This window comes from Trichomycterus rosablanca, chromosome 15 (genome assembly GCF_030014385.1).
Source record: "Trichomycterus rosablanca isolate fTriRos1 chromosome 15, fTriRos1.hap1, whole genome shotgun sequence".
Lineage (NCBI taxonomy): Eukaryota > Metazoa > Chordata > Actinopteri > Siluriformes > Trichomycteridae > Trichomycterus > Trichomycterus rosablanca.
Genome location: NC_086002.1, coordinates 30307197 through 30328712, shown reverse-complemented (window position 1 = coordinate 30328712; position 21516 = coordinate 30307197). Strand labels below are relative to the sequence as shown.

At 40.6% G+C, this 21516-nt stretch overlaps 1 protein-coding gene and 1 pseudogene across 1 annotated transcript; both read left to right on the top strand.

Moving 5' to 3' along the window:
* Positions 1-21516, top strand: part of LOC134328691 (NACHT, LRR and PYD domains-containing protein 3-like) — a 1194473-nt pseudogene that overhangs the window by 860166 nt on the left and 312791 nt on the right.
* On the top strand, positions 344-21181 carry ptgfrnb (prostaglandin F2 receptor inhibitor b). The gene is made up of 9 exons (XM_063010796.1): positions 344-362; positions 458-823; positions 3574-3978; positions 7209-7574; positions 14348-14770; positions 17527-17931; positions 19712-19819; positions 20596-20901; positions 21018-21181. The coding sequence occupies exons 1-9, from the start codon at positions 344-346 to the stop codon at positions 21179-21181; spliced, it is 2562 nt and encodes an 853-aa protein (XP_062866866.1).

The following is a 21516-nucleotide window of genomic DNA, read 5'->3' as shown; positions in this document are numbered from 1 at the left end:
ATACACACACATGTACACACAGACACATACACACATAGATACAAATACACAAACAAAAAATACACACAGACAAATGCACACACACGTAGATACACACACATTCACACACACACACGTGCAAATGTACACTAACAACACACACACACACACACAAAACACACTCATATGCACAGGCACACACACAAACATGTACACACACACACACACCATCACAGCCTATTTCAAATGCGTTTTCATTTTTCATATACACACTATATGGTCAAAAGTATATGGACACTCCTCCTAATGACTGAGTTTCAGTGTTGCTAACAGGTGTGTAAAGTCAATCACTGAAAAAGAAGGGATGGAGGAACTGCAGACACGTCGGAGGGGGGTGCGGGGCAGGCGAATACACCCTCCTCAGGGGCAATCGGGAATAACCGTCATGTACACACATTCGCAACTGTCTCTCTTTTAGGTTTGACCGCTGGCCGGAAAGTGCTGCTCCCGACCGGCCCTCTGATTCGGGTCGAGGGTCAGCCGCTGTCTGTACGATGCGAAGTCTCGGAATACGAGGGACCCAAGGAGCAGGAGTTCGATTGGAAGGCTAAACGAGGGTCGGAGACCGTCGCCGTCATGTCCACGTTCGACTCGACGTTTCCGGACCAGTCCGTGGAGGACCGCGTGGCTTCGGGGGACGTTAGCCTGGAGAGGCTGGGCGATAGCACGGTGGAACTGAGGATCAGAGAAGCCAGGGTGAGCGACAGCGCTACCTACACCTGCAGTACCCCCAGCACGGACTCCGTCATCAGCGGGAACTACGGCGCAGACGTGCTACTGAGAGGTGGGTGCACGTTTAATAACGCTTGCGTTCAGGTGGCGCGGTGGTATATTATGCTAGCCCACTACCACTGGTATCCAAGGTCTGGTTGGGGCCCCATGATACAGTAGATTGAGCAGCAAGCCGGATGCATTTTTGCCACCCACACCTGGATGAGTGTGGCGCCACCTAGCGTTGCGTGCGGAGAGACACACCCTGAGAGCGCTCCTTCCTCATCTCTGTGCGGGCGCCTCTAATCAGCCGGCAGAGGTCGTGATTGCACCGTTTCGACAGAGAGAGACCCACATCCGGCTCTTTGTCCCGCCCCCAACTGAACAACAGGCCAATCGTCGTACGTGTTGCCGCTCAGCCTCGAGCCGGTGAGGCAGAGCTGGATTCGATACCATGTATTCGGGATCCTGTGTTTTTTTTACCGCTGCGCCTAGACTACGGCTAGACTTACAAAGTTTAGAGAGTCGTGTGGATGCCGATTGGTCGTCGCTAGATGTGGCAGCTCGGAGGCAAACAGGCATTCGTTTACGGCGTCGAACTCCAGCCAATGAGAACGTAAGATACGCAGTGATGGGAAACCAGGGGGAGGAGCTGCACACAAGCTTTACAGTATTTGTGACCTTATCGTCCACGCCGAACCATAATACCCACGCTGCATTGCAAAATATTAATTCACCACCAACTTGTTGTTGGCGTGTATTTTCGGACATGGTATCATCGAACCCCTCGTCACCAGATAGACTCTTCTAAGATCCCCCCTGGTGATCGATGGTGTAGTGTGTGACCCCCTATGGCCAAGACTCCCAATTACAAGAAATCAAGTCGTGTAGTGTGAACGTAGCATCATCTTGATTTATACGTAGGCGTAACGATGCCTGCTTCAACCGCTGAAACCTTAATACACTACTCGGGTAGCCATGTGATTTGCATCAGCTTCAATCGTGCTAGATGTTTTGCATCATCATGCAAACTTCTCCATGCATGTTTGAACCGTGACCAAGCTCATCGGCCTCCTCAACCTCCGGCATCTTGCCCTCAGCTTCCTTTGCTCTTCTTCTTGTCAGATCAGATCGTGCAACGTTCAAACCTGGCACGATCTGATCACTACCGACCAAGAAGGTATCTGAAGGCTTTATGATTAGCCTCTTCTTTTCTGTCTGTTTAGCGGTTCAGTGTTGCCTTTGTTTTGGCTGGGAGGTCAATTTGTCCTCCAGAATTTCCAAAAAAATCGAAAAGTAAATAAATAAATAAATAAAACCAATTGTCAGATTAACTAGCCAGTAGATTTTATTTAAAAAAAAAAAAGAGAAAATTTTGCATTGATATTTTAAATATGATTATTTAAATTGTGATTTTTATTTATTTAAGGAAATCTTTGTTTATTTTTTATAAATGCGGATAAAATAAATAAATAAATAAATAAATAAATAAAACACATTGTCAAATCAACCAGCTAGAAGATTTTATAATGAAACCACTTACATTTTGCACTAGAACGTTTTTTTTCAGCATTTATATTTAAAATATGATTATTTAAATTTATTCATGGAAATCTTTGTTTATTCTTATAAATGCGAATAAATAAATAAAATAAAATAAAACAAATAAATAAATAAAACCTGTTGTCAAATCAACCAGCTAGTAGATTTTATTATGAAACCACTTGCATTTCACAGTAGAACGTTTTTGTAAGCATTCATATTTAAAATATGACTTTTAAAATTATTTATGGAAATATTGTTTAATTCTTATGAATGCAAATATAAATAAATAAATAAATAAATAAAACTAATTGTCAAATCAATCAGCTAGAAGATTTTGTTATGAAACCTCTTTCATTTTGCAGTAAAAAATCTTTTGCAGCTCTGATATTCAAAATATTTCTTTTTATTTATTTATGGAAATCTTTAATATTATTCTTGTAAATGCAAAAAAGAAATAAATTAAACCTGTTGTCAAATTAACCAGCCAGTAGATTTTATTATGAAACCATTTACATTTGGCTAAATACACTAGAATGTTTTGCAGCTCTGATTATTATTTATTTTTTAATAAAATAAATAAATAAAATCCATTGTCAATTCAACCAGGCAGTAGATTAAAAAAAATATATATATATATATATATATGTTTTTTGGCTGTGATATTTAAAATATGATTTTTAAAAATTTATTTATTTATGGAAATCTTAGAAAGGATATGGTGGAATTTATTCAAACAAACAAATAAACAAATAAATAAATAAAAACTCATTATTAAATCAACCAGCCAGTAGATGTTATTAAAAAAACTAAAAAAGGTTTTTTTGCATTGATATTTAAAATATATATTTTTTATTAATATTTTATTTATGTAAATCTTTATTTATTCTTATAAATACAAAAATAAATTAAATGTATAAATAAAATTAATCAGCCAGAAGATTTTAGTCTTTTAGTCAGATTTTAGCCACTTGCATTTCGCAAAATACACTAGAACGTTTTTGCAGCTCTGATATTTAAAATATGATTTTTTAAATTTATTTATAGAAATTTTTGTTTATTTTTATGAATACAAATTTTTTTTATTTTATTTTAATTATTATTTTATTTATTTTAATTAAATGCACTTTAAGTGGAAAAAACAAACAAACAGCAAAGGCTTTTAGTGGTGTGTTTGTGCTCAGTTATTTTTGTCCTTTTAAATAAATGTGTCACTACAGGTCCACGCCTGTACCCAAAAAATGCCCTGACCCCTCTTCCTCTCTTTTTGTTTTCCTTCAGTGATCCCGAACACGCTGGCTGTGACGCCCGTAGCCCCCGTCCCTTCAGTCCACGAGGGCAGGTCCATCGATCTGCGCTGCAACGTCTCCCACGACTTCACCCACGGGATCTACCTGTCGGTCACCTGGTCTGTGAGACGGGGTCAGTCGGAGCGGGACCTCGTCACGTTCGGGCCCGACCTGGGCGTCGAGGTGGGCGGGGATTTCGTGCGGCGGTACGCGGACGGCGGGATGCGCGTGCGCCCGGAGACGGACGGGTCGTACGGCCTGGTGCTGTCTGGGGCGGAGCCGGCGGACGAGGGGGTGTACGCGTGCACGGTTAAGCAGTGGACCGTGGAGGGGGGCGGCTGGAACAGGATACAGGAAAAGACCGAGGTCATGGGAGAGGTGGCCGTCGTCCCGACAGGTGAGGGTAGTTTTTTTTTTTTTTTTTTTTTTTTCCAACCTCAAATCATAAAAAGTTGGGACAGCAGGGAAAATGCAAATAATAAAAACACAGAGTTTCTTACATTTAGTTTGACTTTTATTTGATGGCAGACAGGATGAATCTGAGATATTTCCTTTTTCATTTATTAATAAACATCCATTCCTGCATTTCAGGCCTGCAACACGTTCCAAAAAAAGTTGGGACGGTAAAGCATTTACCACTTTGTAATGTTGCCGTTCCTTTTCACCACTTAAAAGACGTTTTGGCGTCTTGATGCTCTTAGTATTTTGTAATTCATTGTATTAGTGACTTGTCATGTGTAGATTAATGACTGTACTATGTAGTTTAGGATAAAGCACCGTAAACAGGGTTGCCAGATCTTCAAACCCTGTTTCGGTACTAGAACAAACACTGGAGTGATATATAGGAGCAGCATTTTCTGAAAGTCTTCCTAAAAGGCTCTTGAATATATTAGTGGGTTTTATGCACCAGTTAGTGATGGGCGTGGCTAAAACACCTGAACGCAATGGTTAGTTGGCGTGTCCACATACTTTGGCCGTTTGCTGTCTCAGCTCACAATTACAGCAAATGGCCAAAATATGTGGACTGTCTGGTCTAGTACCGAAACAGGGTTTGAAGATCTGGCAACTACACATGACAAGTCACTAATACAATGAATTACAAAATACTAAAGTATGTGGACACACCGACTAACCATTGCGTTCAGGTGTTTTAGCCACGCCCACTCGCTAACTGGTGCATAAAACCCACTAATATATTCAAGAGCCTTTTAGAAAATGCTGCTCCTATATATCACTCCAGTGTTTGGTCTAGTACCGAAACAGGGTTAATATTTGAAGATCTGGCAACCCTGTTTACGGCGCTTCATCCTAAACTACGTACATAAAACGTAGTTCGTCTGAGGGATGGAAGATCACGAGCGTTCAGGTTAAACCTGCATCCTTGGTCTTTACGCACCGAAATTCCTCCTGATCCTCATTACTAGCTCTAAATTGCCCTCGTCCCAACTTTTCTTGGAACATGTTGCAGGCCTGAAATGCAGGAATGGACGTTTATTAATAAATGAAAGGAAGTAGAGCAGATAAAAGATAAAATATCTCAGGTTCATCCTGTCTGACATCAAATAAAAGTCAAACTAAATGGAAGTAACTCTGGGTTTCTTTTATTATTTGCATTTTCCATCCTGTCCCAACTTTTTCTGATTTGCTGGTGCTTTTTCTCATTTGTACTGTTAGCACTGTTTAACGTTCGCGACTTTTCTCACCGACCTGACCGCCGGAGCCGTCGTCACCAAGGTCATCCTTCCCGGGTTACCGTGTGGACTCGACACACAGCGTTTGATTACAGCTGGAAATGGATTCCAGAGCGCACAGCTGTAAGACGAGCGCTTATTGAAACTCGCGAAAGGGGAACGAGTTCGTGCTACTTTACAAGACTACCTCCAAATACCTTGGCATCCTGGTTCTAACAGTTCCAGATGTTATCACGAGGTTGGTACTCGCAGAACAGTTAAGAACCCTCCAGGATGAGGTGGAAGCAGGACAGTTGGTAAGAGAACCCAACAAAACGTGGTTCAAAATGTGGCAAAGGAGCCTCATGGAACATCCATAGGCTGTAAGGCTGAGCTGGAAACATCTGGACTGATGGTATCAAGAGGTTTGGTACCTGTGGAACAGTTAAGAACCCTCCAGGACGAGGTGGAAAGAGAACCCAACAAAACGTGGTTCGAAATCTGGTAAAGAAGCTGCATACAACATCCAAAGAACTTTAGCCTGAGCTGGAAACATTTGGAGTGATGGTTTCAAGACCATGCAGTCTAAAGGGTGCAAGACTACCTCCAAAGACCTTGGCATCCTGGTTCTAACAGTTCCAGATGTTATCACGAGGTTTGGTACCTGTGGAACAGTCAAGAACCCTCCAGGATGTGGTGGAAGGAGGACAATTGATGAGAGAACCCAACACAACGTGGTAAATATGTGGCAAAGAAACAACATACAACATCCATAGAACGTTAGGCTGAGCTGGAAACATCTGGAGTGATGGTATCAAGAGGTTTGGTACCTGTGGAACAGTTAAGAACCCTCCAGGATGAGGTGGAAAGAGAACTCAACCAAACGGGGTTCGAAATCTGGCAAAGAAGCCGCATGCAACATCCATAGATCATTAGGCTGAGCTGGAAACATCTGGAGTGATGGTTTCAAGACCATGCAGTCTAAAGGGTACAAGACTACATCCAAAGACCTTGGCATCCTGGCTTCAACGGTTCCAAACGTTATCAGGAGGTTTGGTAAGAGAACCCAACAAAAGGTGGTTTGAAATCTGGCTAAGAAGCTGCATACAACATCCAAAGAACGTTAGGCTGAGCTGGAAACATCTGGAGTGATGGTTTCAACCCGTATCATACTGCACAGACTGAACAAAAACAGGTCTCTATGGTTGAACACCAAGGTCTACCCCAGGTGCTTAAAGATAGGCATAAAAAGAGGGAATAACCTTGACAAAGGTCACATAGACAAGTCACAATGACAGATAATAACCACACTAGGGCGCTTTGGCAATTCATACCAGAGTTGACGTAACGAAGCCTATAAAGAAAAGTGCACTCTACATACAAAGAAACATTATTGAGGCTCCATAATGTTGTGGGGTTGCTTTGCTGCCTCTAAGACTAGAAGCATTCACAGTGAAATTAGAGCATTTTCAAGGCATTGTAGAGTTAAAACTAGGTTCGAGTCACACCAAACAGGTCCCTACAGCACTACAATGACCCAAAGCATACACCCAAAAGTACACAACAATGGTTCAAACCAAAATTGGGTTGTTTCAGATTGTCCAGTAGCGAGTCCTGTTCTGTAGTCGATTGAAATCTTTGGAGGGAGCAGAAGTCTGCTGGTGGGAAAAGGAACCCGGGGGGGCATTACAGGAGCTTGAGGGAACTGCACTGGAAGAGGAGAAGATGCAAGAAGTGCAAGAAGCTACAAAAATGTTTTGAGGTTGCCAAAGGTTGCGAAAATAAGTAATACTAACAAAGTTGGTACATATGCGCATATTTCTGAGGATATTTTATACTAAACAATCAAGGGTGCCAATATTGTTGACCACAACTGTATAATGATGTCCCAACTTGGTCAAAGTCCTGAATCCTTAGCCAACATTGACATAGTCCTGTTGGTATTATTCGATTTCAGCCAAATCCCTCACCGTGCAAGTCCTGGACAGGGCCGTGGTCACCGCCGGAGACAACCTGAGCCTGACCTGCTTGGTTTCCGCCGGCGACCGTTCAGTCCTGGGTCTGGAGGTGACTTGGCTGCTGAACGGCACACAGGTTCTCACCCACCTGGGTAAGGACGGGGTGGAGTCGAAAGCCTCGAACGTCTACAGGATCAGCCAGGCCGGAGAGGGAGACTTCAGGCTGGAGGTCCACGGGGTCGAGACGTCCGACGCGGGACTCTACACGTGTAGGGTCAGGGCCTGGATCAAGCGCTGCGGGGGGAAATGGTACCAGGCGGCGGAGACGACGTCGACGCCTGTAGAGGTGACGGTCGCCGTGACGGGTGAGTGGATTCGGGATTATATACATACGTGTCTGGGGTTGGAAAAGCATCTATACAGATGCTTTTAATAATATTATGGACTGTAGATGGTGAAATCTCTTGATTCTTCATGTAATGGCAAACTTTGGCAAGGGTACCGGGTACCTTTATACCCAGTTGTAGATAGACAGACAGACAGATACTTTATTTATCTTGAGGGAAATTAAGTTTTTAAAGTTTGCCATTATAAGAAATAACCATAATAAATCGAGAGATTTCACCTTCTACAGTCCATAATATTATTAAAAGATTTTGGAAATAAATTGAGATCTTTATTTCTCTTTATTTGAGAAATAAATTCTAAAATAATAATAATAATATTAATAACAAAATAAAATAAAAATTGAGACGGGGCAATTAAGGACCAAAATGCTTTAATTAAAATAAATAAATAAATAAAAACATTCAAAACAGATAATGCTGTCACGACTGGGTTAAAAGATTTAGAGAAAGTTAAGATACAAAAAAGCCTTTTTGATATATTCTTATTTTTTCTTGTTTCCATCCTTACTGGATGTCTTGTTTTGTGCATAACTGTGTAAATGGGCTTCTTTTAAATATATAAACGTCTAAAAGAAAATTCTCAATTTCTAAATGTAGGAAAATATGATCATAAATAACTAATGACAGATGACAGAAATAAATAAAAAATAATAATATTAATAACAAAATCAAAAATTGGGATGGATCAAAATGCTTTACATTAAAATATACGGATAAATAAAAACATTCAAAACAGATAATGTTGTAACAATGGAAATAATATATCAAACATACTTGGCTTTTTGTACCTTAACTTTCTGGATTCTCCAAATCCTTTAATAATATTATGGACTGTAGATGGTGAACTCTGTTAATATTATTATTATTATTTTACAATGTTTTTTTTAAATAGATTTTTTTTTTTTTAAAGGTAAAAAAAAATAGTTTGCCATTACAGGAAATAATGCGACTAGCCATAATAATAATAAATTGAGAGATTTTACCATCTACAGTCCATAATATTATTACAAGATTTGGAGAATCCAGAAAGTTAAGGTACAACAGAGGCAATTATTTTTAGTTGTGGCAGCATTATATGTTTTGAATGTTTAGATTTATTTATTTATATTAATTTAAAGCATTTTTGTCCTTAATTGCCCTGTCCCAATTTTTGTATTTTTTTTGTATTTTTTTTTTTTTCTGTTACTAGATTAGGAATTTGCAAGCATTTATTGTCTATGGATATATTTTCCTACGTTTAAAAATGTGAGGATTTTTTTACACTTAATTATTTAAACAGATTAAATATTTTATGAAGCCCATTTACACAGTTATGCACAAAACAAGACATCTAGTGAGGGTGGAAAAAAAATCGATTTTAAACAAAAAAAAATAGTAAATCAAAAATATTTGGCTTTTTTTTTTCTTCTCCAAATCTTGTATTAATATTATGGACTGTAGATGGTGAACTATGTAGATTTCTTGTGGTTGTGGCTATTTGCAGTTTTTATTGTTTGAAAGGTTTGTATTTATTTATATTTATTTTTTATTTTAATTCAAATCATTTCTGGTCTTTAATTGCCTTGTCCCAATTTTTTAATTTTATTATTATTATTTTTATAATAACTTTTATACCCAGTCGTGACAGCATTACGTGTTTTGAATGTTTTTTTTTTATTTACTTATTTTAATTTAAAGCATTTCGGTCTTAAATTGCCCTGTCCCTTTTTTTTTTTTTTTTTTCATTGATATTATAATTTTTTTTTTTTTTTAGAATTTATTTTATATTTTCCTGCAATTAAAAAATTTGAGTTTTTTTTAGATGTTTAATTATTTAAACAGAATAAATATTTTAGGAAGCCCGTTGTGCACAAAACAAGACATCCAGTGCGGTGGAAAAATCAATTTTAAACAGGAAAAAAACGATATATAAAAAAAACTTAAATACTTAACTGTCTGGATTCTCCAAATCTTGTAATAATATTATGGACTGTATGGTGAACTATGTAGATTTCTTGTGGTTGTGGTATTTGCAGTTTTTTAGTGTTTCAAATGTTTTTATTTATGTATTTTAATTCAAATCATTTGTGTCTTTAATTGCCCCTTTTCAATTTTTTTTATTTTATTATTATAACTTTTATATCCAGTCATGATGACATTGTCTGTGTTGAATGTATTTATTTATTTTAATTTAAAGCATTTTGGTCTTAAATAGCTCCGTCCCAAACCTTTTTTTATTTTATTATTATTATTATTTATTTATTTATTTATTTGGAATTTATTTCTGTCATCGAATTAGGAATGTACAAGCATTAGTTGTTTATAATTATGTTTTTCTACATTCAAAATTTGCGAATTATTTTTTAGATGTTTAATTATTTCAACTAAAGAAATATTTTAGGCACAAACAGTACATTTTATTTCTAAAATAACTCGGGTCAGTAGTTCGGACCTCTCTGGTGTAAGAGAGTACGTAGCGTCTGTGCGGCGGTAAAGAAAAAAAAACAGAGCACAAGCCCAAATGATAAACGATGGGATTGTTTGGTGAGCGTCGGATCAGGATCGAGCAATTAAACCTGATGGACAGGAGCTCCCAGACGGCCTTTTGTTTGACATTTTCGTCCCTGGCAACGACTCAAAAAGAATCGGACTAATATTTATCTAGTCTGCCGTCTTTGTCTGCGGTAAAGTTTCATTTTCCTGGAATCTGCCTTTGCTTTGTGAATACGTTAAATGCTAACAGTGTTCATACAGCTGAGAGAGAGAGAGTGAGACTAACAGACACATTCAGGGATCTTATATTAAATAAAACATGGTATAACATGAACAAGTGCACTAGTGTCACCACGGTTACCTCACCATTACTGTAACGTCCGTCAGGGGAAGAAAACGACACAATCAGGTCTGAACTGATGGACACACACACATACACACTTAGATTCTGACACAATTACCCTTACACAAATATACACACATACATACACACAAACGTACATGCACATTCACACACACACACACACACACACATAAACTCACACACACTAACATACACAAACTCCTCCTTGAACCACCTCCTTGTTTCTACACTCACTGTCCATTTTATCAGCTCCACTTACCATATAGAAGTTCTACAATTACTGACTGTAGTCCATCTGTTTCTCTACATACTTTGTTAACCCCCTTTTACCCTGTTCTTCAATGGTCAGGACCTCCACAAAGTAGGTATTATTTGGATGGTGGATCTACACAACACACACTAACACACCAGCACCATGTCAGTGTCATTGCAGTGCTGAGAATGATCCACCACCTGAATAATACCTGCTCTGTAGTGGTCCTGTGGGGGTCCTGACTATTGAAGAACAGGGTAAAAGCAGGCTAAAAAGGCATGTAGAGAAACAGATGAACTACAGTCAGTAATTGTAGAACTACGAAGTACTTCTATATAGGTTTTAATGTCATGGTCGATCGGTGTATACAGTGTATCACAAAAGTGAGTACACCCCTCACATTTCTGCAGATATTTAAGTATATCTTTTCATGGGACAACACTGACAAAATTACACTTTGACACAATGAAAAGTAGTCTGTGTGCAGCTTAAATAACAGTGTAAATTTATTCTTCCCTCAAAATAACTCAATATACAGCCATTAATGTCTAAACCACCGGCAACAAAAGTGAGTACACCCCTTAGTGAAAGTTCCTGAAGTGTCAATATTTTGTGTGGCCACCATTATTTCCCAGAACTGCCTTAACTCTCCTGGGCATGGAGTTTACCAGAGCTTCACAGGTTGCCACTGGAATGCTTTTCCACTCCTCCATGACGACATCACGGAGCTGGCGGATATTCGAGACTTTGCGCTCCTCCACCTTCCGCTTGAGGATGCCCCAAAGATGTTCTATTGGGTTTAGGTCTGGAGACATGCTTGGCCAGTCCATCACCTTTACCCTCAGCCTCTTCAATAAAGCAGTGGTCGTCTTAGAGGTGTGTTTGGGGTCATTATCATGCTGGAACACTGCCCTGCGACCCAGTTTCCGGAGGGAGGGGATCATGCTCTGCTTCAGTATTTCACAGTACATATTGGAGTTCATGTGTCCCTCAATGAAATGTAACTCCCCAACACCTGCTGCACTCATGCAGCCCCAGACCATGGCATTCCCACCACCATGATTGACTGTAGGCATGACACACTTATCTTTGTACTCCTCACCTGATTGCCGCCACACATGCTTGAGACCATCTGAACCAAACAAATTAATCTTGGTCTCATCAGACCATAGGACATGGTTCCAGTAATCCATGTCCTTTGTTGACATGTCTTCAGCAAACTGTTTGCAGGCTTTCTTGTGTAGAGACTTCAGAAGAGGCTTCCTTCTGGGGTGACAGCCATGCAGACCAATTTGATGTAGTGTGCGGCGTATGGTCTGAGCACTGACAGGCTGACCCCCCACCTTTTCAATCTCTGCAGCAATGCTAACAGCACTCCTGCGCCTATCTTTCAAAGACAGCAGTTGGATGTGACGCTGAGCACGTGCACTCGGCTTCTTTGGACGACCAACGCGAGGTCTGTTCTGAGTGGACCCTGCTCTTTTAAAACGCTGGATGATCTTGGCCACTGTGCTGCAGCTCAGTTTCAGGGTGTTGGCAATCTTCTTGTAGCCTTGGCCATCTTCATGTAGCGTAACAATTCGTCTTTTAAGATCCTCAGAGAGTTCTTTGCCATGAGGTGCCATGTTGGAACTTTCAGTGACCAGTATGAGAGCGTGTGAGAGCTGTACTACTAAATTGAACACACCTGCTCCCTATGCACACCTGAGACCTAGTAACACTAACAAATCACATGACATTTTGGAGGGAAAATGACAAGCAGTGCTCAATTTGGACATTTAGGGGTGTAGTCTCTTAGGGGTGTACTCACTTTTGTTGCCAGTGGTTTAGACATTAATGGCTGTATATTGAGTTATTTTGAGGGAAGAATAAATTTACACTGTTATATAAGCTGCACACAGACTACTTTTCATTGTGTCAAAGTGTCATTTTGTCAGTGTTGTCCCATGAAAAGATATACTTAAATATCTGCAGAAATGTGAGGGGTGTACTCACTTTTGTGATACACTGTATATAAACTCACACACACACATACATACATACACTAACACTAAAACATACGCACACTGCAAACACACAATACACACACTTACCGACACACAATACACTTCCACATGTACACACACACACACACACACACTGTGAGACATTTAACCAGTTTACCAAGTTTGATTTATAAGTATGCGGGTATTTATGAAAAGTCCAACTAAGTTAGCCTACACGTTCAGCATTGTAGTTAACATACAGCATAAAGCACCGTACAATGAAATACATACATTTATTTTTTTGCTATATTAGGCTACGCTTTCTCGCTTCTGAAACGTATAGTCAAAGTGCTGCCAAGCAGCCGAAACACAAACTAACCTTACACCCCATCGCCATATATAAAATTCCAGGCGACTGTTTTGAATTTTGCGCTGATTTAGGCAAATTTAAAGCAAATGGGCGTGGGCACTTGCATCTTTGAAAGTTAGGAAGTTGAGGGTTTGTATGTAGAAGACTTATAGTATTCTGTGGGAGAGATATTACTCCAAAATAATGGGAGTTTGGAACACTTGCATCAACACCTAATTGTCTCCAAGTGCTTACATCTTATCCAGAGCGACTTACAGAAGAGCTTCCATAGTGAACGTTACTTTACTCTAGTGTAAGTAAAGAACAGTCCAACAATAGAAATCTTTTGAAACCCTGTTAGAAGACGTTTAGAAACTCAGATGTTCGGACAGTCAGGGGAAGTTTGTTCCACCACTTGGGTGTCAGTACAGAATAGAGCCTTGATGCTTGTCTTCCTTGAGTTCTGGGTGGAGGATCAAGGCGAGTGAGACTAGTGGCTCGGAGGTTGCAGGGTGTGATGAGTTCTCCAAGGTAGTTGGAGCTGGTCCATTCTTGGCTGTGTAGGCGAGCATTAGTGTTGCCACCGGAAGCCAGTGGTGGGGTGATGTGGCAGCATTTAGGTTGGACATCGGAGCACCTGCCAGGAGGGAGTTGCAAGAGTCCAACCGTGAGATTACAAGTGACCGGACAAGAGCCTAAATGTTGTAGAGGAGGAACCGGTACGATCTTGTCTTGTTGGCTACATGAGGAGAGAAGGTCCAGATGGTCCGATCTGAAAGTCATCAGGAGAGTTGATAAAAAGATGCTTCAACAACTCAATGATCCCAGAGGGGGTTCCTGTTCTATTTAATTGAGAATCACACATAATGGGACCGATAATTCAATAGGCTATTGGCATATGGGGATGTCTTGTGATGTCATAATACTCTATTTTAACCAGCCTATAGTCTGGTTGGGTCTTTGAGAATGACCACATGTTTGATTTGCCTACCACAAAGGTGCAAAGGTTAACGGTAAGGGACTACAAAAGATTCTCGATACAGTTGTTGATGCAGATCCCGATGAAGTTGACCAAGGTGATGAGGCTCCTACCACCAGTTAACCAGAAGTAACCCCAATAAACCCACCAACCAAAATCATGGAGTCATCAGATTTCCTAAGGAACAAGAATACAATTCCTTTAGTCGTCCTTGCCAAAACCGTAGTAATAATGTCATAACCCAGGTCAAGGGGGTCCTAGAAGGTTCTTATAAATATAAAAATGTAAATAAAAAATGCAGTACCAACGTACCTCTTTCCCTCTCATAGATCCAGCCATGAGTGTAACCCTAGACTCTTCAGTCATACCACAGTACCTGGGTGACTCAACAGAACTCGTGTGTGAAGTCTCCAACGTCTCTCTTCTCTGGGGGAAAAAACTCGGCGTCTCTTGGTTCTACTCGGCCACCCCGTCCGCTGACGGTAACGCTACCGATCAGAGCATCGGGTCGCTAGATGAAAACGGGGCCCTCGTCACAGGCGAGAAGTACAGAAGCCGCTTCGACTCGGGGCTCGTCGCGGTGACGAGGACGGAGCCGGCTACCTTCAAGCTGCGTCTGCTCCGGACCGCGAGCCAGGATGCGGGGAGGTACGTTTGCGCCGTCACGACGTGGGCGCTCGGTCATCTGGGCGAGTGGAAGAAGTCGGCGGAGTATCGGGCCGACGCTCTGACGGTCAGCTTAGCTGCCAAAGGTCAGTGCCAGTTGTTTTTCTGTCATATGTTTATGATTACTAGTGTAGCATCGCCACATATCGGGACTTGTTGAGTACCTACATTAAATTGTCTACCACTACTGTAACTACTTCCTGTCTGAGCCAGCCAGAGATTCTTATATGTACCCTTGATCAGGGACAGGATGAGGAAAATGCCAGCCATTTGGCAAAGAACCAAGGCTTGGGAGCACATGCAGTGAGGTTCATATTTGTTGTTGATGTTGTATTACTCTTAAACTGGTGGGTACACCTCAAGGAACTGGGCGAGCTCATTCTATTTTGGTTTGCTGATGTTATATAAGTACCACCCAGAAGTGCAAATGTTCAAAGTGTGAGAGATCATTCATTGCCCCACAAAAACAATGGATAAGACCTTAAACTCTCATAGAGACACCTTTGGGAGAGTCGTCTAGAAGTTCCAAACATATGGCGCAGCAGGAAACCTGCCTGACTGAAGAAGACATCTAGAGGCTTGAGCAGTCTTGTCACGACAATGAAGAACAACCCCTGTAATTGCGAAACACATACAGCTTGACCTGGTAAAGGCTGTGACGAATAGGTCACACTTAACAACCAAGAAGCAGAGGAAGAGTCGACTGGACTACACCTTCTGTAGAGTGAACAATCACAACTGGAACTCTTTGCCCCTGGATCAGCGGATTGTCTGGTTTACAAGCACAGCAAGGCTTATCCCCCAAAGAGTTCCTAACCCACATTTAAGCACCAAGGCATTGGCTATCTATGATAGTGCCCCTCTTGACCAAGAAGCAGAGGAAGAGTCGACTAGATGGATCAGCGGATTGTCTGGTTTGCAAGGCAAGGCGTATACCCCGAAGAGTTCTTTACCCACATTTAAGCACCAAGGCATTGGCTATCTATGATAGTGCCCCTCTTGACCAAGAAGCAGATGAAGAGTCGACTGGACTACACCTACTGTAGAGTGAACGATCAAAACTAGAACTCTTTGCCCATGGATCAGCGGATTGTCTTGTTTGCTAGGCAAGGCTTATACCCCAAAGAGTTCTTTACCCACATTTAAGCACCAAGGCATTGGCTATCTATGTTAATAGTGCCCCTCTTGACCAAGAAGCAGAGGAAGAGTCGACTAGATGGATCAACAGATTGTCTGGTTTGCAAGCACGGCAAAGCTTATCCCCCAAAGAGTTCCTAACCCACATTTAAGCACCAAGGCATTGGCTATCTATGTTGGTGCCCCTCTTGACCTAGAAGCAGATGAAGAGTCGACTGGACTACACCTACTGTAGAGTGAACGATCAAAACTGGAACTCTTTGCCCATGGATCAGCGGATTGTCTTGTTTGCTAGGCAAGGCTTATACCCCAAAGAGTTCTTTACCCACATTTAAGCACCAAGGCATTGGCTATCTATGTTAATAGTGCCCCTCTTGACCAAGAAGCAGAGGAAGAGTCGACTAGATGGATCAACAGATTTTCTGGTTTGCAAGCACGGCAAAGCTTATCCCCCAAAGAGTTCCTAACCCACATTTAAGCACCAAGGCATTGGCTATGTTAGTGCCCCTCTTGACCTAGAAGCAGATGAAGAGCCGACTTGACTACACCAGAAGAAATTTGGATAGACCTGCAGAGTTCCGGGACACAGTTCTTTAAAGTGGACAATAAAAACTGGAACTCTTTGCCCATGGATCAGCGGATTGTCTGGTTTGCAGGGCAAGGCTTATACCCCAAAGAGTTCCTAACCCACATTTAAGCACCAAGGCATTGGCTATCTATGATAGTGCCCCTCTTGACCAAGAAGCAGAGGAAGAGTCGACTGGATTACACCTTCTGTAGAGTGAACAATCAAAACTGGAACTATTTGCTCATGGATCAGTGGATTGTCTTGTTTGCTAGGCAAGGCTTATATCCCGAAGAGTTCTTTACCCACATTTAAGCACCAAGGCATTGGCTATCTATGATGGTGCTCTTCTTGACCAAGAAGCAGAGGAAGAGTTCTTAACCCACATTTAAGCACCAAGGCATTGGCTATCTATGATGGTGCTCTTCTTGACCAAGAAGCAGAGGAAGAGTTCTTAACCCACATTTAAGCACCAAGGCACTGGCTATCTATGATAGTGCCCCTCTTGACCAAGAAGCAGAGGAAGAGCCGACTTGACTACACCAGAAGGAACTTGGATAGACCAGCAGAGTTCCGGGACACAGTTCTGTAGAGTGAACAATCACAACCAGAAGTCTTTGCCCATGGATCAGTGGATTGTCTGGTTTGCAGGGCAAGGCTTATACCCCGAAGAGTTCCTAACCCACATTTAAGCACCAAGGCATCGGCTATCTATGATAGTGCCCCTCTTGACCAAGAAGCAGAGGAGGAGTCGACTGGACCACACCTTTTGTAAAGTGAACAATCAAAACTGAAACTCTTTGCCCATGGATCAGCGGATTGTCTGGTTTGCAAGCAAGGCTTATACCCTGAAGAGTTCTTTACCCACATTTAAGCACCAAGGCATCGGCTATCTATGATAGTGCCCCTCTTGACCTAGAAGCAGAGGAAGAGTCGTGTGAAGTGTGGGTGGCTGGTTAGGACTTCAGTGGTCAAAGTGATTACATCTGATTACAGCTCCCCCATTTGGTAGGTTTGTCTGATTAAATGGCTAGTCAACATAGCTGTAAGGTTGTATCCTTTAGCCACTTAGGGTGGCATACAAATGTACCCACTTGTAGGTTACCTTACCTCTCACAGACTCTGGATTTTTCCCCCTAGGTCCTGGTATAAGTGTAGTAGCTCGCCGCACACGACAAGCGACTATCGGTTCCACTTTTGAAATGACCTGCCAGGCCAAGCTCAAAAACCTCCAGGAGGACGCCACGCTCTCCGTCGTCGTATCAGCGCAGACCACTGTAGGAGCACCCGGCCGCAGACTCGCCTCCCTCAGCCCCGACATGGTTCTCCGTGTAGAAGACTGGCGTAAATCCGGCGTTCTGGACAGCATCAGTCTGGTGAAGACCGGGAAGAACGAATTCCAGTTCCAGATCCAGGGTGTGCAGGAGACGGATCGAGGATTCTACTGGTGTGAGATTGCTGCATGGACCAAGCAGGATGAGAAAGACTGGGTGGAGGTGGCGAAAGGAGAGTCGAACAAGGTTCAGATCGCCTTCGACTACACAAGTAAGTCTTTGCCACCAATGAATCCAGCAATTTAAGAGCAATTTCACTCTCTACAGTGCATAATATTATCAAAAGATTCAAAAATTAAAAGTTCTGCATATGGCCACAACCAGGCTTATTAATAATTGACAAACCTGTTGATAAACAACACGCTAGTAGCAACAAGCTAACAGAATTACCCAGCATACTTGGTAAAATTGTTGTCATAGCAATGGTATTGGCTCTTCTTGCTCTCTAAGTTAGGTCTAAAATAAGCCTAGTTTTAATGTACCACCAATTATTTTAGCAATTTATTGCAGACATTTAAAATATATTTTACTCTCTACAGTGCATAATATGATCAAAAGATTTAAACATTCTATGAATTCTTGCTTTAAGGGTAAATGTAAGACCAACATTTACTACCAAATGACTTGGACATGATTTGTAGATTTCCCAAATGACATGGACATGCTTCAATAATAATAATAAATGACCTAATAATAATAATAATAATAATATAATATTATAATATAATACATATAATAATAATATAATATTATAATATTATAAATATAATAATAATTATAATAATAATTATGATAATAATAATATCAAAGTCCTGATAATTGTAATAACAATAATAATAATAACAATACAATTAAAGGTCCTGATAATAATAATAATAATATTAAATGTCCTGATGATAATAATAATAATAATAATAATAATAATAATAATATTATCAAAGGCCCTACCAATAATAATATTATAATAATAAAGTCCTGAAAATAATAATAATAATAATAATAATAATAATAATAAATGTCCTGATAACAATAATAATAATAATAATCAAATTATCAAAGGCCCTACCAATAATAATATAATAATAATAATAATAATAATAAATATCCTGATAATAATAATAATAATAATAATAATATGTCCTGATAATAATAATACTACTACTGATAATAATGTCCTGATAATGCTACTACTACTAATAATAATAATAACAATAATATCAAAGGTCCTGATAATAATAATAATATGTCCTGATAATAATAATAATAATAATATGTCCTGATAATAATAATAATAATATTAAAGGCCCTGATAATAGTAACAACAATAATAATAATATTAATAATAGGTCATGATTTTAATAGTAATCATAAATGACCTAACAAAAATAAAAATAAGAATAATAATAATAAAGATCCTGAAAATTATTTTTATAATAATGGTAATAATAATAATAATGATAATACTAATATACTAATAATAGTAGTAATAATTGCAGACATTTAAAGTATTTTACTTTTCTGAAAATATTTTAAAATTAAACTCCTGCATTAAGATTTAGTATTAGACCATAATTTAGTACCAAATGATTTTGATTTTAGATCTCCCAGGTGACACAGGCATGCTGCAGTGATAGTAATATTAATAGTAATAATAATAATAATAGAAATGATAATAATTATAATAATAAAGATAATGATAATATTAATGATAATAAATGGAGACATTTAAGGTAATTCATTTTCTACAGTACATAATAGTATCAAAAGATTCAAAATTCACTACCAAATTATTTAGATTCAAGGCACGTACTTTATATGTGTATTATTGTTTGGAATGAGGAACAACATAATAGCTGCCACTTCAAATAACTAATAAAAATAAAGCATTTTAGCCAGTGTGACCTAACAAATGGACATATGTGATTTAGATAAATGCACATAAGTAATAAAAGGTTTGTAATCACTAATTTCTATTTAAATTAATTATTTAGAGCCCTCATTTGAACTTCAAATCGCTTCTGACACCACCGATGTGTACCCATGGGAAACAGTTCGAATCGAGTGTGTCCTGAGTGTCTTCGGAACACCTCCCAAAGCGGGTAAGTAAACATGTTTTGCTTAATAATTAATTACATTTACATTATTAAGATTGACTCAAAACTTATAATCACCTTAATTACCAAGAATAATCTAAATCTGAACACTGTGGTAAAGCCCATCTGACAGCAATTACAGCAGCAAGTCTTCTTGCATACGTCTTTAAGCCTTGCACATCTGGATTTAGGCAGTTTATCCCAGTCTTCATGTCAGATCCTCTCAAGCTCTGGTAGATTGGCTAGCAAGCATTTATGAACGGCCATCTTCAGGTCACTTCAGAGATGTTTCATTGAGTTTCAGTCCCCGAAAGCCACTTCAGTGTTGTTTTGGCTGTATGCTTCAGGTCAGGTTGAAAGGTGGTCCGGAGAAGGATTTCTTCACGGATGCTCCTGCGCCTCCCAGTGGCATGAAGCTGCAACAACCATATTTCACTATAGTGATGCGCACTGCGTGTTTTCCGACAGACGTAGCGCTTGCTGTTGTGGCCGTAGAGGTCAGATTGTGCTGTGTTGCCAGTTCTTTACGTGGCGTCCAACCTCAACGTTGGCATCCGACCTGCTGCTTTGGCATAAAGGCATTCGGTTGTCGATCTACCTCCAAGACCAAAGCTTACCTTACTTACTAGCTTCCTAGTTCAAGGTTGTGCCATCAGCAAAAAATGCTGCTCTCACATCATCATCAGATGAAAATCTTCTTCCTTTTAAAGCTTCCTCGAGTGGAGCTCTCTCAGTCAAACATACCTCGTATACTGAACGTCGTGGTTTCTCTCTACACCCAGACGACCTGGCGTTCGAGATACGCTGGTATCTGCGGCGCTTACAGGGATCGGACGCGCCGACCCTCCTGGCGAGTATGGATCGCTCGGGCGTGGTCAGGAAGAGCCTCCGGAACGCCTCGAGCGACTGCAGCGTGGAGCGCTCGAGAGCCCAGACGTTCGCACTCAACGTTCACGGGACCCAAGACAGCGACGCGGGGGAGTACTACTGCCTGGCCACGCCCTGGATACGATCGAGAACGAGCGACGTCTGGAGCAAAGAACCGGAAATCGGATCCGAGAAGATATTCCTCAGTGTCAAGTTCGCACGTGAGTATCGACGATTGGGTTGGGGTGTGGGGGTTAGGGTTAGGGTTAGGGTTAGGGTTGCGGGAGTCAGGTATTTGGTACTAATTTTTTATTGTTTATTTGTTTTTGTCTTGCAGTGTGGGATTCGATGAAGCTGCCTCTGCTCTACGGGACGTGTACGTCCCTATTGATCGGTCTCTTCTCTCTCGTACTGGGCGTCGTCTGTACCCACTGCTGCTGCAGAGACAATACGAACGCTTCAAACACTCGCATTAAGCTCATCAGCCAGCAAATTGATTGACATACGAACAAACCAGCATCTAAAGCCATTACCAATCAGAATCAGCGATATATGGGAGGTTACATTAATCTCTAATGTCTCTCGAAGTATCTATAGAGCTCCGGGAGTTGACGTCACCCCATCCTCACAGGAAACCAAGAGAGCGCTGGGACAGTGCGTCTCGACTAGGCATAACACTATGACCACCTTCCTAATATTGCCAAAACAGCCCTGACCCATTGAAGCATGGACTCCACTAGACCCCTGAAGGTGTGCTGTGGTATCTGGCACCAAGATCTTAGCGGCAGATCCTTTGACTCCTTGTTTGTCCAGCACGTCCCACAGATGCTCGATTG